This window comes from Cebidichthys violaceus, unplaced genomic scaffold (assembly GCF_023349555.1).
Source record: "Cebidichthys violaceus isolate CVI_PGR_0920_01 unplaced genomic scaffold, fCebVio1.0.p SCAF_45, whole genome shotgun sequence".
Taxonomy (NCBI): Eukaryota; Metazoa; Chordata; class Actinopteri; order Perciformes; family Stichaeidae; genus Cebidichthys; species Cebidichthys violaceus.
Window position 1 is genome coordinate 1,402,233 of NW_027176650.1, and position 25,376 is coordinate 1,427,608.

General features: G+C 47.9%; 3 protein-coding genes across 5 annotated transcripts; 2 read left to right on the forward strand and 1 right to left on the reverse strand.

The window, feature by feature from the left end:
* Positions 1–171: 171 nt before the first annotated feature.
* cunh10orf88 (chromosome unknown C10orf88 homolog) lies at positions 172–5,455 on the reverse strand. Its single transcript, XM_068729282.1, has 9 exons — positions 5,264–5,455; positions 4,309–4,480; positions 3,947–4,144; positions 3,736–3,805; positions 3,406–3,597; positions 3,061–3,180; positions 2,792–2,909; positions 2,453–2,666; positions 172–1,135 (listed from the first exon to the last, which is right to left on the reverse strand). Exons 2-9 carry the CDS (start codon positions 4,434–4,436, stop codon positions 925–927), a joined length of 1,251 nt encoding a protein of 416 aa, XP_068585383.1. The 5' UTR covers positions 4,437–4,480; positions 5,264–5,455; the 3' UTR covers positions 172–924.
* A 14-nt stretch (positions 5,456–5,469) lies between these two features.
* On the forward strand, positions 5,470–9,461 carry asb3 (ankyrin repeat and SOCS box containing 3). 3 transcript variants are annotated; one of them, XM_068729279.1, is made up of 10 exons: positions 5,470–5,540; positions 6,122–6,366; positions 6,746–6,916; positions 7,043–7,155; positions 7,269–7,401; positions 7,583–7,760; positions 7,912–8,130; positions 8,223–8,525; positions 8,611–8,744; positions 8,843–9,461. In XM_068729279.1, exons 2-10 carry the CDS (start codon positions 6,165–6,167, stop codon positions 9,076–9,078), a joined length of 1,689 nt encoding a protein of 562 aa, XP_068585380.1. In that variant the 5' UTR covers positions 5,470–5,540; positions 6,122–6,164; the 3' UTR covers positions 9,079–9,461. The 3 variants fall into 3 exon arrangements, with proteins under 3 accessions (XP_068585380.1, XP_068585382.1, XP_068585381.1); XM_068729281.1 differs by having other exon boundaries at positions 5,471–5,540; positions 6,749–6,916; XM_068729280.1 differs by having other exon boundaries at positions 5,482–5,540; positions 6,097–6,366.
* Positions 9,462–9,563: 102 nt separating this feature from the next.
* On the forward strand, positions 9,564–24,284 carry abca5 (ATP-binding cassette, sub-family A (ABC1), member 5). Its single transcript, XM_068729220.1, has 38 exons — positions 9,564–9,672; positions 10,330–10,499; positions 11,376–11,562; positions 11,683–11,856; positions 12,564–12,661; positions 12,787–13,013; positions 13,093–13,234; positions 13,382–13,570; positions 13,839–13,986; positions 14,165–14,342; positions 14,467–14,525; positions 14,707–14,993; positions 15,112–15,231; positions 15,389–15,527; positions 15,687–15,777; positions 15,993–16,132; positions 16,256–16,375; positions 16,467–16,668; positions 16,957–17,123; positions 17,309–17,436; positions 17,532–17,669; positions 17,763–17,876; positions 18,424–18,594; positions 18,682–18,795; positions 18,880–19,017; positions 19,141–19,209; positions 19,291–19,367; positions 19,462–19,579; positions 19,770–19,887; positions 19,967–20,058; positions 20,156–20,331; positions 20,452–20,527; positions 20,622–20,716; positions 20,892–21,011; positions 21,099–21,251; positions 21,359–21,438; positions 21,548–21,603; positions 21,711–24,284. Exons 1-38 carry the CDS (start codon positions 9,660–9,662, stop codon positions 21,849–21,851), a joined length of 5,025 nt encoding a protein of 1,674 aa, XP_068585321.1. The 5' UTR covers positions 9,564–9,659; the 3' UTR covers positions 21,852–24,284.
* The last annotated feature ends 1,092 nt before the right edge of the window (positions 24,285–25,376 follow it).

Sequence of the window (25,376 nt, forward strand, 5' to 3'; positions counted from 1 at the left end):
CCAAACAGCTTTCTGATGTTCAACTCTTTTATGAAGTTACATTATTGTGTTGTTCTCTGCAGTCCCACAGAACTTACTGAAGGCCCTGCTCCTCTAGTGTCTTGCTGTCCTCATTTGTTCTTTAGAAGAGAAGTTCACCCCCCCCCCCCAAAAAAACAGAATCCATTCATCTGTATGAAGATATTCTTATTGTTTTAATATCAGCATTAAACCATCAACATCTGGTCAAAACTGTCCTTTTAATAGTTTACATTGGCAGCTTCATGTTACAGACATGTACATTATTTAAAACATTACAGTGTCGTATTAAAACACATTTTAATCAGTGACGTGTTATACATACAGTATACTATATATATAAACATATAAACATATATATATATATATATATATATATATATACGTATATATTGTGAGATTCAAACCAAACGTTAAGGCCGGATCAACCAAAAGACTTGAAGATCAGTGCAGTTACATGGTTTACAGTACATGTACATTTTAACATGAATAAATAAGTGTTGTTATGTTAAAACCTGCCAACATCAACCTGGATAAGATCACATTTCTTCATTTGAATCGTTTTAAATAACCGTTGGCTAAACTTTCCAAGAATGCATTGCAGCCACAGGACATGATTTTATCAACATGGATATCTGCTGTTACAGATTCTCAGGTTCTTTGGGCTGAACGTCTCAAGCTGATGAGACGTGTCCTCCATCAGGACATTCACTCCGTCTGTCCTCCCACAGACAGAAGAGCATCAAACCCCACAGAGGCTTCTTTGGCAGCAGGACACTTGGAGTTAAACAGATTATGATGTTATCTTATCAGTGTTCACACGTCAGCCCTTTGTCTCCGTCTGCGTCCTGCTGACACCGAGCTGTGGTTGAGACGGTTGAAGGGCAGAAAGGGTTGCCTGTGGCGTTAGTCTTTCGACGGTTCTGGACTCGGTGCGTGGCCGTCGCCGGGGCGGTCCGCTCCGACGGTCCCGCGGACGCTCGCGTCTCCCCGGTGGAGGGCGCCGAGCAGGGCCTTCTCCAGCTTCTGCTCCAGAGCGTCCAGACGGCGGTCCACGTGCTCCTTCAGCCGCCGCTCCATCTCCTCCAGACGACGCTCCATGGCCGAGTCCAACTCCCTGCAGAGCAGAGGCAACGTTACTGCAATACCGTCAACAACAAAGAGAACAAGTTCAGAGTAAGAAACACATTTCTGCACCCGCAGAATCACGACATAGACCAGAATGCAATGCAACAGCAAGACGGGTGAACAGTTCGTTCACATTTCACTCGAGAGAACTCTGATTAGCATCTTTAAAACGAGCAAACAGACATTCCTCTGGGATCTAACTCATATCATTGCACTGCGGTTACTCCACTGAGGCGTTGGGGTGAAACGTACCGCTGAGCTGCCGTCCCGTCCTCGGTGTGGAGTCGGACTCAGCTGACATTCCCTCTGAACCCACGCACGCTGCTCCGCTCCATCAAAGAGCCTCATTTATCAAACCGCAGCGAGTAGCACCAGCTCCTCAACGCGCGTCTTTATTGTAGAGTGAATCTAATGTTCAGTGAATTCAGTTAACCGGCGCTGAGCCTTTGGGTCAGCGGTGACTTAAAGATTTGATTCATTCAATGAGGTTCGGTGCAGTTTGTCAACAGTTTAAGGACTCAAACATTCAGCGGTGCTGATGAATGAACTCCATTGTCTCCGTATCAGCCTCCTCCCAGCACCGCTGACAAACCCAGACACGTCTACGTAGCCGGGCCTGTCAGCTGTTCACTGAACAGAACCGTCACCAGAAGAGAAAGAACATAAAAGCTTCAGTGGTGCGCTGATGAATTATGATATTTTGTTTGTGTTGCCAGGCAGATTTGGAGAGATCTGTGAATGTTCCACGGTGACGCAGTGGGAAGTGTTTTGGGCGTCAGCTTGCAGCTAACAAAGCGACCTCACACAAGCAGAACTACTGTCCCATTGAAGAGTCCGGTTCATCCGCACCGACCTCTGCTCCCGGCTGCAGAGATTCAAACACGGTGATCGCAGACGCCTGATGTTTCCACCGCAGTGCTTTGAAGAAGAACGGAAGAGCTCAAACACTTGTAGCTCGCTCTACAGTTTAAACTGTTTAATACCACTAAACCAATGATTATTACAGGATAATACTATCTCTACTAGGAGTACTATTATCATATAGTATAGTATAGTAGTAATAACAATAGCCATGTATTATTATTTATAATTTTAAATATTTGATCTCTCATGTTTGGTAGCCTTCGTTAGCTGCAGTAACGTCTTTCTGACACAAGGTGGAGCTCCGTTATCTGTTTACAGATTGATGGGTTCTGGTGTCACGTGACTTTGATGACTGATTAGAAGCACCGACACCATCTGTGTAGTTTCTCTGAGCAGCAGCAGTGGTGAGCTGTCTGAACAGGACTCACTGAACTCCACCCACCATGAGCCGTTCCTCATCGTCTTCTCCTTCTCCGCCAGCGCCGTCGCGTCCTCCAGCCTCAGCTTCGTCACCTGACCGCAAAGGCTCTGGAGCACGGGCAGAAGCTCGGGGCCGGCGGAGCCCGCCTCCGGGCCGGGCCCCCATCCTATCAGAAGGTGAGACATCATCTCCGCCAGCTGGGCGTGGCTCGCCGGACCTCCGGTCTCACTGCTCACTAGAGATGGAAGACCACGTCACAAACGGCTCAGCTCAAGATTTATGAATCAAAACGAAGAAAAGAATCAGCAAAACGGTAAAGTAATGTTTTCTGAGTCAACACTGCGTGACTATCGTTCTTACCGATATTCTTTGTGTTGACACCAGAAACCAGCAGGTCTGAGGAGGAGGAGCCGTCTGACATCGCTCCGTTCTGAGCCGGTGGAGCTTCATCTGCCGGCCTGATGGAGCCGTCTGGAGGCTAGAGACACAGAAACAAGACTATTCATCTGATGTGCAAACATTTTCTAATAACACACTTCACTGGCATGAAGTTGCTAGTGGACATGCTAAAGAAAGGATTTATCAATGCAGGACATTCAAAATGAAATGATTATGATAATAACTGATACCCTGGAGTCTGCAGGCTGGGGCTGGTTGCTGAGGGAGATGTTGGCTCCTTGAGCCAGAGCAGAGAACACTCCTCCGCCCATCAGGAGAGGCAGGAAGCCACCCAGAGAGCTGGTCTGGTTCTGGAGAGAAACACAGGCCCTGTGTCACGTAGCAAGCTGATTTTCATAGTGAGCTGAAATGAACTGAAACCAAAGGTCTCAAAGCTAAAAGGAGCACTTTGGAAATCAACAATAAGCGAAGTTCAAGCAAGTGGCAGGTTATGAGTGAGAACATGAAGTCCCTCAGCATCGTCCTCTGAAGAGGTCATTAAGGTAATAAGTAACTCACTGCTCCTTTACTCCCACCTTCTGCTGGAAGTGCACCATCTCCATGAGGTTCTGGGCTCCCGGCGAGAGGCTCGTCCCCATCTCCTCAACCAGACACTGCACCTGCTGCATGTCGATGCCGGGCCCGCGGGCCGCGCAGGGCCGCAGCGCCCGGAGGCCCACGAGGACTCGGCACACCGAAACACTGCTCCGACCGCCCAGGGACAGCAGCTGGGACACCGACGCCAGATGATTAAACTCAACTCAAATGTATAATGTATATCATGTATACAAAACAGTGTGAAGATCAAAGTTTAGAAGACCCACGGTCTCTAGGAGACGTCAAACGTCTCTCTGAACACAGCTCACCTTCACCTCGCAGGCGGAGGACGGGTGCTCCAGGATCAGCTGCTTCTTGTAGAAAGGCCCTCTGTCTGAGCTGTGGGCAAAACAAAGATGGAGGAGACGCTGCTTCAACTTACCGTCAGACGTTCATCAAACTCAAATGTCATCAGAACTTAACCAGAACCTCAAACCCAAGTGCTGATAACTGTGTGTGTGTGTGTGTGTGTGTGTGTACCTGTCCGGCTGGACGCTGTCGTCCCTCTCCCCTCGTATCGTACCGCAGTACTCTCCCATCTGGTCGTACACCTCCATGGTCCGAGCCTCGCTGACCAGCAGCAGGCGGCCGATGGCGGCAGGGGAGCAGGGGGAGCAGCGGAGCGTCAGGACACAAGGAGAGCCTTCCTCCGTCTGCTCCAGCAGCACCGGGCCACCCCTGTGAGGGGGGGGGGGGGGGGCACATGATAAAGGTACCATTCACACACACACACACACACACACACACACACACACACACACACACACACACACACACACACACACACAGTTAACTTCTGACAGCCTGAACAGATAACTACACAGAAGCTAGGAGTGTCTCACCAGGTCGTCTCGTCTCCCTCCGGCTGACTGAGCTCCTCTTCGTTACCGACGTGAACGGGAAGCAGCACCCGAGCCAGCGGAGCGCGACAGGTCCAAGCAGCGCCGCTCTTCACGCCAATGTCCACCATGATGCTGCTGAGGCCACAGGGACCGTGGCCCGCTAGGAGACGAGCTAGGACACAAAGTAGGGAACAACGTAGGAGACAGGGTAGGAGATGAGTATTGAGGCAATTCAAGGGAAAAGGTAGCATGATGAGACATTTTAGGAAACAAATCAGGAGACTTTAAGTCTCAACATTATGAATACATCTGACAACAGATATGTTGTGTGTGTGTGTGTGTGTGTGTGTGTGTGTGTGTGTGTGTGTGTGTGTGTGTGTGTGTGTGTGTGTGTGTGTGTGCAGGAGCACAGGTGGAATAAAGCTTACATTTAACTCAGGTTTTACAATTTTCAGATGCTTGTACTTCACTCCATTTCATGCTACTTTATACTTCTATGGCACAAGTATTGTACTTTTTACTACAGGTCATATATTTTACAGTTTGAGCTACGAGATATTTGATGATGTAGCTTTATTAATGCAGATTAAATCAACTAATCAATTATTATATGATAGATTAATATATAGTAGCTACACATGTAACTACACATTAATATTAATACATCATGCACTTGTACTTAAGTAGGATTTTGAATGCAGGACTTGTACTTGTAACAGAGTATTTGTATACTGTAGTTGTACTGTAGAAACATATCTGAATACTTCTTCCAACACTGCAGGTTAAAGCGTCTGACGGCTGTGATGTTGGGGTGTTTGACTCGTGTCTTTTCATATCAAGATGATACATGTCGGCATAGATTACATTGAGACAATTGAGTCTTTGCTACAGCAGCATAAATAAACACGATAACGTTAGCTTGCTTAATCTCGAGCTACTTCCACCTTTAACTTACCTTAAAACAGCCCCGGTGTAAACTGTTGATTAGCTTGTTTCCATCAGGTTTCTTATCTTTCGTCTTCGCATTTCTTCAGACGGTTTTAAAACAAACGGATGAAGCGGATTCAAGTCTACAACTGACGATGAAACGGTGAATTTCTGACCAGCAGCTAAAAACGCCTGAATCAGACTGCGACGAACTACAAGCTGCCTTGTAAGCGGGCGGCACGCGACGGGATGTTGTGATGTGACGTCATCAAACAGCGACTCAGCCGTTGATGTTCTCTTTTTTGGTAAATAAGCGCCTCTTTTCCCCCCCAAATTACAACAAATAACTAAACGTACTGTGTGTCATGTATGTGTAAATAATGTTACGTTAAAGTTTATGACATTTTTTAACTATATATTGTGATTCGTGAACGTTAGCTTAGATCTTTGTGGTCAACAGCATTAGCTTGGAGCCTGAAGTTGCTATTAAATGTTGTAATTCCGATAGGATTCGTCCTCTATTGATTATATGCGAATACTTTACTGAAGTAGAAGTGTCAGTACCACACTGTGGAGATACTACAAGTACAAGTCCTGCATTGAAAACCTCAGCCACATTTAATTTACTTAGAGGACAAGTATTTATTGTGCAGTAACATGTACTATTATATGTTTCTGGATTATTATTACTGCTGAATCAATGAGCATGTTGTATTTTACTGCTGTACATGTTTAGATGTAGTAAAAAGTACAATATTTACCTCTTAAATGCAGAGGAGAAGAAGTAATAAGGAGCATACAATGGAAAAATTACCTAAAATTTGTACTTAAGTACAGTATTTGAGAACAAAATGTACGTAGTTGCTGTTACTGTCCACCACTGCAGGTAGTGGCGTAATGAATGGATCCAGCTCTTCTTGAAGCAGGGGATGGACTTCACAGAGTGCTACGGAGACACAGTCTCCAGTGTTGCTGTTGCGGCTCGCTCCGGCCGTAGGAAGCGGGTGAGGAGGCTGATAAAGAGAGGCTTCAGTGTGGACTGTCCAGACAACCGCGGCTGGAACGCCCTGCACGAGGCGGCGGCCGCTGGCAGCGAGGAGTGCGTGCAGGAGATCGTGTCTGCTGCGGACGGTAAGGAAGGTCACGGTTCCACTCAGGGTTGTAGTTCTCATGTTTCAGAAGCTGGAAGCAAAGGATGCTTGGATGTTTGTCTGGATAAATTGGCACTAAAGTGGACCAACCCAAAGATATTCATACTTACAATTGTATAGACAAAGGAAAGCAACACATCCTCACATTTAAGAGAAGAGAAGAGGAGAGATAACAGACGTATTTTGTCATACATCTGTACACAGTGAGGTACCTACAGGAACACAATTGTGATTCACTGGTCCCCGGTGCAAAACAAAAAGAATGAACAATAGGCATGGTGTGCAAACAACAATATACAAAAACAGGTAGTTCAAGTTGTCCAGGTAGACACAGCTTTTGTTGTCCTCTGTCTGTTCAGCAGGCTCCTCCCGTAGCGGTGCTGAATACGTGAACTCTTTGACTCATGAGGGGGAGTCCGCATGTTACCTGGCAGCGCAGCGGGGACACCTGGCTGTGCTCCGACTCCTCCTGAAGACTCACGCCAACATCAACCAGCTAACAAATGACTTGTCCTGTCCTTTGTACGCAGGTATAACACGTTATCAAACGGGTGTTCCTGTGTTTTCTGTACTGTGTGCACCTCTGATAATAAATGCATTTCCTTTTAAAAGTTAAATTGGATGTGATTGGATTAATGCTCTCTGTTTTCCAACAGCTGTTGACGGCGGGCACAAGGAGGTTGTAGAGCTGCTGGTCAGTGAAGGTGCAGAGGTCGACCGAACACACACCGCGTCCTGCTGGACCTGCCTTCATCAATCTGTTTATAAGGTAATTATGGAACTGAGATACACACACACACACACAAACACACACACACACACACACACACACACACACACACACCACTGTGAGGTGCATCCTAACCTGTGTATCCTCACTAGGGTCACAGTGAAATTGTACGCATTCTGGTCGACGTGTGCAACCTGGAGGCTCTGGACGACCATAAGATCTCCCCTCTCTTTGTGGCTGCACAGTATGGACAACAGGAATGCCTGGAAATCCTTGTTAATGCTGGTAAATAGATATTTTAAATGTGTGCCTTTTTGTTTTTTGCAATTTAATATTGATCAATATGCACCAGAGTTCTCTTCTTGTGTCCCAGCTTCTCTCTCCGCCTCTTCTTTTCTCTCCTCACTTACATCCAGTTAAATAAAATACAAAATGAATTGTGTTTTATTTGTATTTTTGTATTTAGGTGCCAACGTGAACACTCAGGCAGCTGATCTGGCCACGCCGCTGCTCATCGCCTCTCAGGAGGGCCACCAGGCCTGTGTGGATTTCCTGTTGGACCACGGGGCAGATCCTAATCGAGCCTGCAGCCACGAGTGGCCGCAGCTCGCCATTCATGCTGCCGCTGAGTTTGGCCACATCGGGTACTGACTCACAACTCGTCTTTCAGTGATGTATTATTGTGCAGTGATTCCTGACCTTATATAGGTGGAGGCTTCAAAGAAGCCCAGTTGGCTTTCTGCCTCTTCCTGCGCTGTGATATTCATTTATCTCTGTTATGTTTTGTCCACGCAGTGTCCTCAGGAGGCTGATCGCTGCTACGGACCGTGTGTGTGACCGTGGGGATGGCATGGTGAGTCCGCTGTACCTGGCCGTCCACAGCCATCAGAGCAAGAGCGTGGAGACGCTCCTGAGGGAAGGTTATAGCCCGGACGCCCAGGTCTGCTCAGACATCCTGGGCGTCCAATCACCGCTCTCCTTGGCCTTGAGTCGCACATCCAGCGAACCGTGCAGGTTTGTTAGAAGTCAGATTTGACCCCCTCACAGAACATACGCGACATAAAACCGATGGATTCGTACTTGACTTTGATTCATTTCTCTTTCAGTGAATCAGTGGGGTTGCTGGTAGCTGCAGGAGCAACTTTGAGCGAGGAGGACTGGATGTACGGCTTGGCCACTGACAAACCAGACCTGCTGCAGCTGATACTTGAGCACAGGCGGATCCCTCGACAGGAGGCTTTGACCAGGGACTGTTCCGTACCGAAGCATCGTGGGAAAAGTGTGTTAAAGCTGCAGGAACTGAGGGAGCTGCTCTGTGTGGCACTGAACCAAGTACACTTTGCCGCCTGCTGGCTTCCTCTGCTTCTAAAAGCGGGACTGGAACCTTCTCTGCTGCTTCAGCCCCACATGTAGGACTGTCCTCTCACTTTGTCCACTCTTCGTCAAGTATCAGATGACTGTACTCGATCGATATCTTTCTGTTATGCTTTCTAGGTTGGAGCAGGCAGACAGTGAGGTGTTGAATTACCTGCTGGAGTTTGTAAACTGGTCGAATCTGTCTCCCCCTTTGAAACGTATTCTGGATCGAAGACGGGCAGGAAAGACCTGGGAACCACGTCCACATCTCGGTACACTGACAAAATATACGATGCAGATTTGCTTTCACAAAACTGTAGCAAACGTTGAGTGATGACAGTCCATTTCTTTTCCGCCCTCCTCCCTCTAGACTCCATTCCCCGTCTTTCCCACATGTGCCGGCTGCAGGTTAGGTCGGTGCTGGGACCGGATCTACTGATGAGGACCGGTGTGGTGCAGCGGCTCCCTGTTCCCTCCCCACTTCATGTCTTCCTCCAATTCAGAGACATTCCAGAAGCTACCTACACACACTCACCGCCATCATCCCCGCTTTCAAATCGAATACAGAGACACAGCAGCACACACCAACACAGACACGTGCTGTAACCCCATTCACAGCTCCTTCCTGCTCCTCATGGCAGCTACATGATGTTCCAGTGTAGCATATTCAAACCTATGTGTTCATAGCTGCACTCTTCAATCACATTTAAATATGTTTGTATGTCTTGTTCATCATTTTACACACATTTCATTTGAATATATTGGATCTTTGAAGAATTTCAAATATAAGAGTTTTTGTGTTTTTAACAAAGGTTGATCACACAGGTGTGCCAGAGAGGTTTAAGAAAGTACTTCGTTACTTTTCAAAAATGATTTCACTCATGTGCAGATGACAATATGCCCAAAAAAAACCAAGTGTTGTATGCTCAGTTTACATATCGATGCTCTGTTTGTGATACGACAATAAAAGACACTTGGTCTGATTCTGATTGGTGCAAACCGTTGTCATTAACACCGAGACCGGATCTGATTGGTCGACGTCACAGCTGTTTTTTTTTGACAGGAGGAAATAGCATCTATAGCGACGGAAGGAAAGAAGGGAGCTCGTTTTTCAGGGTTGTTTACTTGACATAAAACATCTGTAATGTAAGGCCGTTAAACTACAAATCGAGGAGAGATATGCCTTAATGTATTTCATACGTGAGTATGTTAATTATTCCCCTTGGTATCAGTCGCGTTGTGCATGTGTTCCGGTCGATATCGGCTGTTGTTGCTGCAGCTTTTGCTAGCCGGAGTCCAGCGTTAGCTCAGGTGATGCAAACACGAACGTCTGATTTCTGTCCGTTAATGGTGCGCACGGCCTCGTGCACAGAGACGGGTGCTTCTCTAATTCAAAGCAACAGTTCAATAGCACACTGAACCGGAAGCCCGGGCCGACACGCGCACCTTCTTCTCACTGGGTTCGTGGTTCCAGCCGGAGGAGCATCGTCCCGGTGTGAGACCCACTGAGATGATGGGGGAGAAGCTGCACTGATGCATTATTAGAGAGCAGTTTTTAAATGTAGTGTTTCATCGAGTGTATTGCTTTTGTGAGGCATGCACGCGACATGAACTACACTCAGTGCACGCTGCAACATGCAGCTGTTTCTGCAGAAGTGAAAGGCATAATTGTGAAAGTGTTCCTCTATGAATTATGATTCTACAGCTGTATGCCAGGGCTGCAACGATTGATCCACCGTTGAGTTTCCAGATGGATTGTTTGCTTACAGCCCAGGCTGATGGATTTGAATTGCTTTCTAGATTTTATTAATGGAGGAAGCGTTTCATTTTTTGCTATTTTTTGTTTTTTTCTTGCAGCTGAGGCCAGCATTAGAGAGACAACTTCTCGTCCGTACGTCATCCAGATGAGGCATGCCGGCGGCATGCAGCCCATGCACAGAAGAGACGCCGGAGTCTGGCACCAAACCAGAAGCCTTCTCTACAAGAACCTGCTCATCAAATGGAGGACCAAGCAGCAGAGCCTTCAGGTGCACACTGCTGTGAATCTGACAGTTCACATCCCACGACGTGTCATGTGGCTCAGTCAATATTTAGATCGGAGCAGTGACGTATGCTGTGCACAGTACATGTAGAAGGAAGCTTGCCTTCATACACACACACACACCTTTTTATGTGAACACAGTCCTCGGTTACTTTTCCTTCTGTTTTATCTGAGGGTTGTCATGCCCGTGGTGTGCCCTTATCTTGGATTCCTCATACCTTTCCTCAAGGCTAGCACACTCTGTCACACTCCGTATTATGTCTGGATCTGTGAGTGAGCTACACTTATTAATAAGACTTCTAATGTGCTCATGTGGTCACAAATGTAGCTGCTCCAGTGAAACGACAAACACCCAAACCTCGAACCCTGGCTAAAGTACTCCTAGAGTTTGGAATTGGATAAAAGAGAGAGCTTGTGCCTCTTCTCCCTCCCTTTCTCTTGTTTGTTACAACATGCATTTTTCATTTGCGCCGATGCATTTTTAATGTCACTGTGTGTATCAACTTTTCTTTGGAGAGGCGGCGCTGAGGGCCCTCCTGCAGCTTCCTAAACAGCAGCTAGGAGAGTGATTAATACGGCTTGTTTACTTCACACCAGAGACGACAACTGGATAAATCATTTAGAATTGATCAAATGAATCTTGTTATGGAGTGTTGTGTGGGAACAGAACACCTGTATGATGGGACAGACACATGATGTTGAATGTATTACTCCATGGTGGTGTCGGACTCAGAGACTGCTGTGTTTAACGGGATGAGTAGCAGAAAAAGGAGGAGTAGTAATTTGAATTTGTTTGGTTGGACAAATCAAAAGCTCTTGGTGGTTTTCTCATCGGCGGTCTCTTTTGCGTCCGTCTCTGCAGGAGCTGATCCTGCCTCTGCTGCTGTTGGGTCTGCTGATACTCATCAGCACCCTGAATCCTCACGTCTACTACGGAGGCATCAGCACTTTGGAGCTGGAGCGCGACGACCACTTCTTGAAGGGCCTGGGCTACACGCCGATCAGCAACGTCACCAACCACATCATGGAGGAGGTGGCCCAGGAGATGCGTGAGTGATCCGTCTCGTCCTTGTGTTGTTCTGTGTCAAACGGGTACAGTGGCCGAGGAAGGAGGACCAGAAGGTTACTGCCACAGGGTCTAACCTTTCTCCCCCTCCGTGTGCTTCCAGACATGCAGCATCGTCTGGAAATGTTTGCCAGCGAGGAGGACCTTGAGAACGCCAGCCTGTACGAGCCCTCCAGCTATGTCGGTGTTGTGTTCATGGACAGCTCCGCCACGTCTTACAGGCTGCGCTTCCCGTACAACCAGCTGCCCTTACCCAGCGACTACACAGAGTCTATTGGTATAGTCTAATGGGACTTTCTTTAGTTTTGACTCCTTTTATTTAAACATATACAATTTCATTTTTTAGGAAATGTTCAGACCCCCTCACTTTTTTCATAGTTTGTAGATTTTATATGAAAATGTTTTTTGCCAGCAGTGAACAGACTGTCACGTACAGAGAGGCAATAATTCTGTTATGAATTCAGAACCGGTGAAAAAAGATTTTCGCCAATATCATCTTTCTAATTTTCTTTTTTGTTTTTGTTTTGACAAACAAAATAATGTATTTCCCCATGCTCTCTAAACACGAGGTACATATATTGTGTGTTAGCAAGTTATGTAAACTAGGAAACATCACTGCTTTTAGTCCTAAACATGTAGTAGTGGTGCACTTCAGCCTCTTGTGGCCAAAGTGAGTACTACAACAACAAACATTAAATCATCCCGACAAAAAACAAAAAATGTTCACCTGCTTTCACAATTAGAAAAAAACAACTCAAACAGATTATCCTGACATAATCGTAGCTCATAAACATTTCCCTCTGAGGGCTTCCATAGACGCTATTCCCTTTACAGTATTATGATTTAAAGCAAGCAGGAGTATTGCCTACTAGAGTTGAAATGCCATATATATATATATATATATATATATATATATATATATATATATATCTCTCTGGCATGCACACTCCTTATGTTTCTGTCATTGTGCTTGTTCTCCTCCAGCCAACTGTTTCACCAGCTCAGTGAACTGCAGAGCAGCTAATTACTGGTACTCTGGCTTCATCCGCCTCCAGTCTCTGATCGATGCAGCCATCATCCAGGTGAGACCGGCTCAGAGATCAGCTCAGAGTTCTTCAGCCTGAACCCGCTCGTATTGCTCACGATAGCGTCTCACACGACGAAGAACATGTCAATGCGGCGCTAACGGTCCGTCTGCCGTGTACAGATGCAGACGAAGCGGTCGGTGTGGAGCGAGATGGACCTGAAGGTGGTGATGATGGGTCAGCCGGGCTCCGTGGAGGTGCAGAAGTTCCCCCACGCCCTCATCTCCATCTACCTGGTCCTGGCCTTCACGCCCTTCGTCACCTTCCTCATCGTCAACGTGGCGGCTGAGAAGGAGCATCGCCTCAAAGACACCATGACCATGATGGGGCTCTACGACACGTCTTTCTGGTGAGGAAGAGGAGAAGTTTGTCGTTTGTGTGCGTTCTTGATTGTTGTCTATTGCTTAAGGCTTCGTGTCGTACAACAGGCTGTCATGGGGCCTCCTGTATGCCGCTCTGGTGACCACCATGTCCATCCTGATGTCCATCATCGCTACATACACGGCCCTGTTCCCTAACAGCGACTTCTTGGTTATCTTCTCCCTCATCTTCCTCTATGGAATCTCATCGGTGAGCAGAGCTGTGATGGAGGAGAAGTAATCCTGTGTCCACATGTTCATCTTCTCATTGAGCCTGAGTGGTGTCTACTTACTAGCCATGCAGATGATTCCTCTCTCTCTCTCTCTCTCTCTCTCTCTCGTGTCCCTCGTTCCACAGATCTTTTTCTCCTTCATGCTGACTCCGTTATTTAAGAAGCCTAAGTTCGCCAGCACGGTGGGCTCCATGCTGACGGTGGTGTTCGGCTGCCTGTCGCTGTTCACCGTGCTGATGAAGGACTTCCCGCAGCCGCTGGTCTGGCTTCTCTGCCTGCTCTCCCCCAGCGCCTTCTCCATCGGGATCGCACAGGTGAGGAACGTCCTTCAAATGGTCGACGTTGTTCCGTATATGCTGTTGTTGCTATTATTCCCCTCCCATGATGCTTTTCCTTCACCGGGGTTCGTTTCCATCCACCATCCTATAAGAATCAGTAGTTCTTAGACATTAGCGTGCTATCTTTTGGCCGCAAGTGCTTCTAAATTTTGATATTTCATACAAACAAAAGCAGTCATGCTCAAGGAGCCGTGCAGTTAGCCCGATAGAACACACGTGTGGATAATGTGTATTCATGTGTCAGGTGGTCTACCTGGAGGCCCAGGGAGATGGTGCTGTGTTTTCCTCGCTGGCCAACGGCCCCCATCCTCTTTACGTGCCCCTGCTCATGCTGGTTGTGGACTGCATCCTCTACCTTCTGTTGGCTGTCTACCTGGACCAGGTGCTGCCTGGTAAGTACACACACACACACATGCACACAGTATACCTCAATATAACTAATTAAATCCGCTTTGATACGATTAGTATCAGCTCTGCATTAGCCGAGTTTCCCTGTGGGATCAGTTAAGTTTAATCTCAACCTATCGTTGTTTTAGTGTTGTTAACGATTACATTGTGTCTGAAATGCAGGTGAGTTTGGAATGAGGAGGTCCTTGGTGTACTTCCTGAAGCCGTCCTATTGGTCCAAACGCAGAAAGCGCTACGTTGAAGTGAGCTCGGTGTACGACGCGGAGGTGAAAGGAGCTCCCGGCGGCGACGAGTCCATCGAGCCGGTTTCCCCCGAGTTCAGAGGGAAAGAGGCCATCCGGTAAGAGTCTGACCTTTCATGATGAACGTCAGTCGGATGCATGCTTCTGTTGCAATAAGGACTTCTTGGGAATGCAGCCTGTTAGATAGCTGACAACATTGCTTGTTTGCTCCTTCTCTGGCAGCATCAACAACATCCAGAAAGTGTACAAAGAGAAGGATAACGTGGTGGAGGCTCTGAGAGGTGAGTCAACATTTCCACCTTCTAAAGGCTTCTCAGTGAGCAGCAGATGTTGTGATGTGCTCCACCTCAGCAGCATCATGCTGTCGATGCTTCAACAATGTGTCGCTCAGCACTTCTGCGTGTCTGCTCTCGTGTTCATGTGCGTTTTTGTCCATCTCTTTCTTCACAACCGTCCCTCCAGGTCTGACGTTTGACATCTACGAGGGTCAGATCACGGCTCTGCTGGGCCACAGCGGCGCCGGGAAGTCCACTCTCATGAACATCCTGTGCGGCATCTGCCCGCCCACCAGCGGCTCGGCCACCATCTACGGCTCCCCCGTAGCGGAGATCGCGGACGGGTCGGACATGAAGCAGCTGGTGGGGATTTGCCCGCAGTTCAACATCATCTTCGACGTGCTCACCGTGGAGGAGCACCTCAGGATATTTGCCGCCATCAAAGGGATCCCACCCTCGGACATCGACGCCGAGGTAACGTGACGATGGAGCAGCATCCGTCTTCTGCTTAGTTGTGTTCCAAGGCCTATTTTGTGACTAGACGGACGGTTGAGTGTGTTAATCGACCGGTGATTTTGCGTCTTTCTAATAGGTTACCAAAGTGCTGAAGGATCTGGACTTGGAGAAGATCATGACCGCTCAGGCCAAAAATCTGAGCGGAGGCCAGAAGAGGAAGCTCTCCGTGGGCATCGCCATCCTCGGGGATCCGAAGGTACCTGCAGAAAGTCCTTTATTCACCATTAATCGCTTACTTCAATCTGGTTTTGTGTGTATCCTGGTCCCAGACTGGAAAGTCTCTGACATGTCCGGAGTTATCGGTCACATCGTGATCACATCGTCTTGAGCCTGAGCGGTTTGTTTCCTGCCAGATCCTGCTCTTGGACGAGCCCACGGCGGGCATGGACCCCTGCTCCAGGCACCAGGTCTGGTCGCTGCTGAAGAGCCGCAGAGCCGGCAGAGTCACTGTCCTCAGCACGCACTACATGGACGAGGCTGACCTTCTCGCCGGTATGAACTTTGTCTGTTACGTAACCCGCACTGATTCACAGGCACCACAGCCACGACGGACGAAAACTCTTAATCTTGAAATGTCTAGAACTGATTCTATAGAATAGAATAGATCTGTTGTTACTGTTAAACTCAGATGTTGTTTGTTGTTTTCTCCAGATCGTAAAGCTGTGATCTCTCAAGGACAGCTGAAATGTGTCGGCTCTTCTATGTATCTGAAGGTCAAGTGTGGTGTTGGATATCATCTCAGGCAAGTAGATTGTACCTCCACCGTGTACTTTATTCCTTCAGCTTTCAAGTTTTGAAAGTCACAGAACAGTGACCCGTGTTTGGATATGTAAAGACCTCAGTGGCTCATTGGTGATCCATCTTATAGATGTATGACATCATGTGTTTTTGTTTTGCTACGGCTTATTGAGGGTTTGTAAATCTCTATTTAAGTAGCTTTCTGTTTGTCCCTCGCAGAATGTCCGTCAGTGAGGGATGTGAAGCTGAGAGGATCTCGTCACTGGTCAACCAGCACGTTCCCAAAGCGAAGTTATCTCGACAGCACGAGGCAGAGCTGACCTTCACTCTGCCTTTTGAGAGCATGGACACATTCTCAGGTCAGACCACGCTGTCCGGTTAAAGGACTAGTTCATGTTTTTACCAGCACAGAAGCAGAAGCTAAGCAGTGTCCTGCTGCAGACCTGCAGACCAATCCGTCCTGATTCATCTGTTTCTCAAAGGCTTGTTCTCGGAGCTCGACTGTCAACCCGATCTGGGAATCATCAACTACGGCGTTTCAATGACAACACTGGAGGACGTTTTCCTCCGCTTGGAGGCCGAGGCTGAAGTGGACCAAGCCGGTGAGTGTGTCGCCAAAAAGCCGTGTTCCTCCTAACTCAGTAAAACGACCGTCCAGACGAGCGCGTGTCTCCCGCCCGGTTTGTCTTTCAGACTACAGCGTGTTCAATCGGGAGCAGGCGGAGGACGAATGCGACGGCGCCTCCGTGGACGACACGGACCAGCGGCTGCTGGCGTTCTCGGACGGCAAGTCGGACGTGGTGTCGGGTCACGCTCTGTGGCGGCAGCAGTTCAGCGCCGTGGCCTGGCTGCACATGCTCAACATGCGCAGGGAGAGGAAGGCCTTCATTTACACGTGAGCGACAAAGAGACAAAGGCGATTTGAGAACCAGGTCCTGGTCCAGGTCGCTCATTCGGGACTGAGATACTGAACTTGCTTTTTTTAAATGTAGTTGTTTATGTAGAATATATTAATACATTTAGACAACTTGAGCCACAGAGCACACATCTATAACACTCATTACATGCAAATAAACTTTGGTGATTTGCTTTCTAAGAACTATAATCGTCAGCAAACGCAAAACATGTTTTAAGTTTTTCAGACATTGTCTCTTTCACTGATCCGGTCTCCCTTCTCCTGCAGTCTGGCCCTGTTCCTGGTGTTTGTTGCCGCAGTGCTCGTCCTGTCTCTGGCCACAGGAAACATCCAGATTCACTCCCCAGACCGTCAGTTTCTGCCCATTTACCTCCTCAAGAGGAACCAGGCGCAGCAGAGATACGCCACCAGCCTCCTGGTTCAGAACTCCTCGGGTGAGTCTGCTGGAGGAAACGAGCAAATAGCTTCAGGTTTTCTGTTAGAAAGCGCTGCCTGCTGTAAATATGGGGGTTTGTGAAACTTAAATTACACCTCAAACGTTTGTTTGGGTGCAGCTCTTACTGCATTTTGCCGTTGTCGTGCTCGTGGGTTAGCTGCGTCTTCCTTCTTGTGCCGACAGGATCTGATATTTCAGACTTCATTCACAACCTGCAGTCTCAGGACATCAAAGTGGACATGATGAAACAGAGCGACTACATGGCCGCAGCGCCCCACAGCGCCGCCATCAACGTAACGGGATCCAGCAAGGTTAACGCCGGCGGTGCATGTGGTCGCAGTGCTCCGGATGAAGGGCCGTTTGTTTGACAGGGGACTCTCTCTAACGCTCTTCTGTTCGTCAACAGGGTTTCAAATACAGCGTTGCGTTCAACAGCACCACAGTTCACTCGCTGCCGATGGCTGTCAATATACTGAGCAACGCCCTTCTGAGAGGACTGAACGGTACCGGACAGATCCGAACCTGGACCAAACCGTTTGATTATGTGGGTATTGGAGGAGGCGGATGGCACAGATCTCATCTATCCTGTTTGAGTCATTTAAAGATATTAAATGTTTCCCTCTGTGACGTCCCTCAGCAAATCCCGGATGCTACGTCCTACGCTCTGGTGTACATAGAGGCCATCATACTGGGAATGCTGGCAGCGGGAATGCCTGCATATTTCGCAATGGACCACACTCGAGACAGAGAGGTAATCCCTGACTGTACCTACCGACGACCGTTCCATCTGTCCAGCAAGGCATTTACTTCAAACTGCATGTAATACCACGAACTACTGGAACTGCTTTCCTTCTAACGAACTACACCCTGTCGACAGTATCGCTGCACAGAAGGACGCGTGCATGAGCCTCACGGACGAGAGGCTCATGCTCGTTGACGTTAGCGGTGCTAGGTGAGCTAGCAGCAGCTGTTAGCCGCACGCTTTGAACACGAGCCTCTCGACCGTGAGTAGACGCACGCTTCCCCTCCTGGTGGTGATACGGTTGGTGGGTGTAGTTCGTCCGATGTCTCCAACACTCTGCCACTCTGCCACTCGCACCAGAACAATCTAGATTGATAAGTGGCACTAAAGGTAAGAAGGGAAATATGTGTTTTTGATTTTGGGGTAAACTGACCCTTTTTAATTTGGATTTGTAACTATAGTTTGCACTTAAAAGAGAGTGAGGAGTGATATTACTACAGGTACGTAGTATCCCCCTAGTAAAGTATTCCCCTTTTTGGTTGTTCCTCTCCTTCAGATCAAGTGTCGCTCAACACTACGTATCTCGGGTCTGGTTCCGTCGGCCTACTGGTGCGGCCAGGCGGCTGTGGACATCCCCTTCTACTACCTCATCCTCTGCTTCATGACCATCATCCTCTTCTCCTTCCACACGGGAAACCTGCTCACGTCCAGCAACCTCACCTCTGTGGTCCGTACTGCCGTTTACTGAAATACGTTCTGGTAACGTCCTAATGTTGAGTCCAGCTGTCACGGCTCCTCCTCTCCCCTCTCCTAGGTCCTGTGTACCGTCGGCTTCGGTCCAGCCGTGATTCTCTTCACTTACGTGTTTTCTTTCGGCTTCGCTCGAGTCCAGAGCAACAGGGACTTCTTCTCCGTCATCTCCATGATGGTGAGGCCGTGTGTTCCTGAGATCATGAAGAACTTGTGATCACAGTAACTAAATATAAACGGGCTCATTGTTTGGGCTCCTCAGGTGTGCGTGGTGTCGGCCTCGCTGGTTCAGTTGTCATTCGTGAACGACAACCCTGAACTGACCCGAAATCTGCACAACGTCTTGTGTTTCTTCAACCCTCTGTATCCTCTCATGGGCTGCCTCAACTGTATCACCAAGGTAGGAGCTCGACCAGTCAGGTCCTCCAGTGATAATCCAAAGGACTCCTTGAAAACGTTCCAGCTGTGGTTCGTCTTCAGAGGAGCAGGAGCCTCCTCACTGATGTGTTGTCTCCGTTCACAGGCGACCTTCCTCCCCTCTCTGTACGAGGACAACTTCTTGTGGAAGAATCTTCTCATTGCTATCATCGCTGTATGTATTCAATTTAAATGCCAAACATCTCTGCGTTCAGTAAACGTTCAGCCGTAATACTGCGTGTCTGTTTCTGTTCAGCCGTATCTCCAGTGCATCCTGCTGCTTTTCCTGCTTCGTTGGCTGGAGATCCGTTACGGAGGGAGGACAGTCGGCCGGTACTGATCAGATGTCCGGTCAAGCTTCTTAGTCTGAACTGAGAATCGCGTTGGTTCACGTCATAATGATGGAAGAGTCTTTTTGCGTTTCCAGGTTGTCGTCGAAGCCCAAAGTGGAGAAGAACCCAGAAGAAGGGCTGAACGAGGACGAGGACGTTAGGATGGAGAAGGCCAGAGTGAAGGAGGCTCTCACCTGCCAGTCCTGTGAAGAGGTGAGCAAACATCTCATCTCTTACTTGTTCAGGTGAGATCGACACCTGGAGTGAGTTTGTGTCCAGCAGGGAATTGGGAAAGTCTGGCTTCAGACACCTCGGTCACAAACCGAGCTTAAAGACCTGAGTTTGCACGATTTCTTTTCATTCATGTATCATGTTGTCTCTCTTCGCTGCGTCTGATATTTAGAAACCAGCGGTGGTTGTGAGCAACCTGAGGAAGCAGTACAAAGGCAGAAGAGAAGGTTTCTCTCTCAACAAGACGAGGAAAGTGGCCGCAAAGAACGTCTCCTTCTGCGTTCGTAAAGGTACGTCGACTCTAATCACTCGCGCTTCAATTCCTTTGTTACCAAAGTAAAAGAATCAAACTGCCGTTTCTAACTTCAGGTGAAGTCCTTGGACTGTTGGGCCCCAACGGAGCAGGAAAGAGCACCATCATGCACATGTTGTCAGGCGACACCGACCCCACTGTGGGCCAGGTACAGAACACTGAGGCCTCCTCGTCTCTACTGAGGGGTTTCACTTCCTGATCCACATTTAATGAGCATAATCTACCGTTCGTTCTGCTTCCTTCAGATCCTGATGGGCGACTACAGCACGGAGTTCCGTCCGGTGGACAGTCCTCTGGACCACGTGGGCTACTGTCCTCAGGTGAACCCTCTGTGGCCCAGGATCACTCTGCACGAACACCTGGAGATCTACGCCGCCGTCAAGGGCCTGAGAGGAGAGGACGTACCGGGCATCATCAAACGGTAAGCCTTCAGAGACGAATGCTCACAGAACCTGGTTCATCATAGCGTCTGTGAACATGGAGTCTGTTTCCTCGTGATGGAGGAGACACTTAAGAGCTGTGTGACTCTCCTTGTTGTCAGTGTGGTGAACGCTCTGGAGCTGAAGGACCACCTGAACAAACAAGCCAAGACCCTGTCAGCTGGGATCAAGAGGAAGGTGAGGACATGTCCACGACATGTATGAAGAGCGAGAGACACGTCGACATGAAGGGAGCTCTTTTCAATGAACGGATGAATGTTTCTGTTTACAGTTGTGCTTCGCCTTGAGCTTGATTGGGAATCCTCAGATCGTCTTACTGGATGAGCCGTCTTCAGGGATGGACCCCAAGTCTAAACAGCGCATGTGGTGAGACCAGACGCATTCACTTTAAAGCAAATGCATTTGTGCGCAAGAAAACAGCAGTCCAAACACAATACCATGTAAATGACCTTGTTCACAGAGTAGGTTCAGCTGCAGAGCAGAACTAGTCCATTCCTGAGGACTGTGGAGGGTTCTGACCTCCGTGTCTTCTTTTGTGCAGGAGAGCCATACGCGCCGCGTTCAAGAACCGCCAGCGGGGAGCCGTCCTCACCACGCACTACATGGAGGAGGCCGAGGCCGTCTGCGACCGCGTAGCCATCTTGGTGTCGGGCCAGCTGAGGTTAGCTGCTCGTGTGTGTGTGTGTGTGTGTGTGTGTGTGGATCGCCTTCAATGCTCCGTCTGTTTTTCCTTTTTTTCCTCCGTCAGGTGCATCGGCTCCATCCAGCATTTGAAAGGGAAATACGGACGAGGTTACAGTCTGGAGGTGAAGCTCAGAGAGGAGCTGACGGGACTCCAGCAGGTGGCGCTGCTGCACAAAGAGATCCTCCGAATCTTCCCGCACGCCGCCCGGCAAGAGAGGTGAGACCCAAGACACACACACACACACACACACACACACACACACACACACACACACACACCACTACGGTACATGCTTACTTATACTGCTGATGCTTTCTTTGCAGCTTCGCCACTCTGATGGTTTACAAGATCCCCATGGAGGACGTGAAGTCCCTGTCCAAGGCTTTCTCTCAGCTAGAGAGAGGTGAGTCACACACACACGCACACGCACACGCACACGCACACGCACACGCACACACACACATCTGAGTCAGTCATTTTAATTGGTCGTCTTCATCTCTGTTTATTTTCAGCCAAGCAAACCTTCAACTTTGAAGAGTACAACTTCTCCCAGTCGACCTTGGAGCAGGTATGTGGTTTAGAAATACTCCACCGTTTCTAACGTTCTTTCACGGTTTCATCTGATTTAGTTCTGCCCACACTCTCTCACTCCTCCTCCTCGTCTTCGTCCCGTAGGTGTTCATGGAGTTCGCCAAGGAGCAGGAGAACGAGGAGGATGAGGTCGGCTCCCTCAGCACCACCTTCCAGTGGCAGCGTCTGCGGCAGGACGCCTCCGTCCCCGTCCACCACACGGACAGCGTCGTGCACCAGCTCTGAACCCTGAACGCCCTGGAGGGAGCCGGCTGGCAGCAGACCAGGACCCACCGAATCCAAGACCTGCCAGAGGCCTCGAGCGCCCACGCCAGCACCCCCCCAACCCCTCCCCCTTTCCACGCTAAGCCGACGCCCACCGCCCTTTAAACGAATGGGACCTGTGTGGGAGAGGGGCCTCGCATACACTGTGTGTGTGTGTGTGTGTGTGTGTGTGTGTGTGTGTGTGTGTGTGTGTGTGTGTGTGTGTGTGTGTGTGTGTGTGTGTGTGTGTGTGTGTGTGTGTGCTCAGGGCTCGTCCACTGGTGCTCTGTGTTCTCTGAATCCACTGACCTGCCGCAACGCCTCCTCCTCTTTCTATCGGTGTTTTTTTATCTTCACAGGGAGTCAGTAAATAACCATACATATATAAATACTATTTATGCTTTGTAATCCTCTCCGTCCGTTCTCCTCCGGGGGGGGGGGGGGACGTCTGCTCGTCTGTTGTGTGTTTTTTACCAGAACTGGGATCCATCCACGATCGAACCAAAGCAGCACATCTCTGAACCGCACAGCACCTCCTCACACGGACACCAGGACCTCCTCCTGTGTCAGTAGCATGTGCACAAATAGTTAGTAGTCGTGTTCTTCTGTCTCTGTGTGTGTGTGTGTGTGTGTGTGTGTGTGTGTGTGTGTGTGACACGAGAGAGGAGTTCCTTTAACACCAGCATGCTTCCTGACGTCCTGACCCACGTTGACCTCCTTCAGGCCGGAGTGTTTTCTGCATGCACGCTCACGACCGGGTTGAATATTTTAGAAACGTGGCAGACGGATGTTGTTGTTGTTGTTGTTGTTGTTGTTGTTGTTGTTGTTTTTTGTTTTTTTGGGGTGGTTGACCTTTGCCCTGTGGCCTTCCTCTCTGCACATCTAGCTTTGAGCCAGAACCCGTGTCTTTGGTGAACCGGTCCATGTAGCACGCCGCCCTCGTCGGGCGTTAGCCGGGGGGCCGACGGAGCTCCGGGTCGTGTTTCGTGTTTTGTCGTCTCTCGGTTTGATGGAGACTTTTGATAACAGACTTTGAATGTACGTCGAGGGTTTGTTACTCAGCAGCTTCACTCCGGTGCCACTTTTAATCACGCAGCTGTGTTTACCTAGCCTGTTTAGTGTGTGTGTGTGTGTGTGTGTGTGTGTGTGTGTGTGTGTGTGTGTGTGTGTGTGTGTGTGTGTGTGTGTGTGTGTGTGTGTGTGTGTGTGTGTGTGTGTGTGTGTGTGTGTGTGTGTGCGCGCGCTGCTGCGCTGGTGGTTCATTACCTGTCAGCAGACCGATACATTGTAACTGTTGACGACGTTCAGGTGAGAGGATGTGAAGGGAAGCTGAGCTGAACACACTGAACTGTGCGACTTGTTTGGTTCACGATGGACCTGAGACGAAGCAGCTCCAGCGTCATCGTCACGGCTGCTTGAGCACGAGGAGGTGGACAAAATAACAGCAACGGCTGATCTAAAACTAGACTTCAGAGAGGAGTCAGTTTGGTGTGTTTGTTTTGTCCACCTCTGCAGCACAGGTGTGTATTGATATGAATTATAGACGCTGATTTGAATAAATGATGACGACATTCGTTGGTTTTCTGAGCGGTGTGTGGGAGGAGCTACTTCCATGTGTTTCTTGTTATTTTAAACCTGCTTTGTCGTCAATAACTGAAGAAGTATCCGCTTTTATTTTGGAGGATTTTGAGTCTGAAGCCGGTTGAGTTTGCAAACATTGGAGCACATTACATCCACTACATCTAACTGGAGACGTTCATCCCTGAGGTTTATGCACCGTCGGGCAAATAATGACCTTTTAAATGTGAAAACTTTATTTAAACGCTGTCGTCTTTGTCTTTCTTTTGCACACATGTAGCCTTGTTCCCGTTGTAACGGGACAAAATAAAACGGTTAAACGTGGACGTCATATTTACTCTCTATATACATTTAATGTTTGCTTTCCTAACGTGCAATGTTGGGCACTTTGTTCTCAAAAGCAAACATTCTTTGAACGTGTGTGTGTGTGTGTGTGTGTGTGTGTGTGTGTGTGTGTGTGTGTGTGTGTGTGTGTGTGTGTGTGTGTGTGTGTGTGTGTGTGTGTGTGTGTTTCAGTGACATGTAGCCACCCGAACACCCAGAGAACGTCTGCTTCCTTCTCTTCTGTTTCTCATGAAGAGAAGAGGCTCTGTGTGCAAAGTGGAGGAGCAGGTTTCATTTAGTTTTCCTGGTGGTGGTCAAATTTGCACTATTTCTGGGAAATTTTATATCCTTTTTGTTTATATTATTATGCAATCTTTGTAAGATTATCTGTGCACTGATTTTATTTTTTGAAGACTGTGGTTTAGCTGTGTGCTGCGTCACCCCATGTCTGGATGGACCCTAATGAACTCTGTGGTCTCTACACGACCTTTTAATGAATAAATGTTAACCCAACGTGATGTTTCTGTCCTTTTTGTAATGGACGGATACTGATCTGACCAGCCTGGTGAGTTTAAAGTAACAGATAACATAACATAACATAATATAACAATATAATATAACATAATATAATATAACATAACTTAACACCTGTGACTCTATGAAGCATTAAGATGTTTGAACCACATGTGACGGTGCAGAAGAATAGAATGAACACAAGAGAATGCAGCACAAGTTGAAGTGAAAGCCAGTGGTGGAAGAAGAATTAAATCTGTTATAAATACTGTTAAAAAGTAAAAGTCCTAAATTCAGAATCTTACTGAAGTAAAAGTACAAATATATTAGTTTTCAAAACATGCTTTAAAAGTACTCATTATGCAGAATGAACCATTGAGAATAATTTGTATTACAATACTGGATTATTATTATAGATGCATTCATGTGTTGCATAGACTGTAAAGGTATTTTATTTATTGATCCATTGTACTTTATACATTAATTCATATTTTATAATAATAATCTGCAAATTAACTAAATCATCAAATTAATGTTTTGAGTTAGAAAAAATACAATATTTCAGCAGAAGCCTTTAAATGGAAATACTCAAGTAAATTACAGGTACCTAAAATTGTACCGTTACTCGAGTAAATGTACTTCAATACTGGTGACAACATGTAACTGCTACAACTAAATGTGATTGTAGTTAACGAAGTGACGTTAGCAGATAGCAACCATATAGCTTGTAGATGCTAACCGACCAAGAACACGAGTTTTTTAACCGAACTGTTTAATAAATCTAATATGTTTTGAAAGCTTTATTTTGAAAGTCTTTACCGGAAGTTTTAGTATGCTATTAAGTCTGCCTTGATGCTCACGGAGTTGATAGTTGCCGTGAGTGTTCCACGCCCTCTAGCGGCCGTAGTGTGTACCTGCGCTTCTATTAGAGCGTTCGTAACAGTTGTTGTATTTACGCTAGCTTCCGGTGGTCACGAGGTCTAACTGGAATTGTCTATTGTTTACCTTGATGCTCGTGAAGTTAGCTAAGTTAGCTAAGAGCTAAGTTCCGTCTGTGGTCAAGAGCATAGAAAATATATTTCATGGACAAGA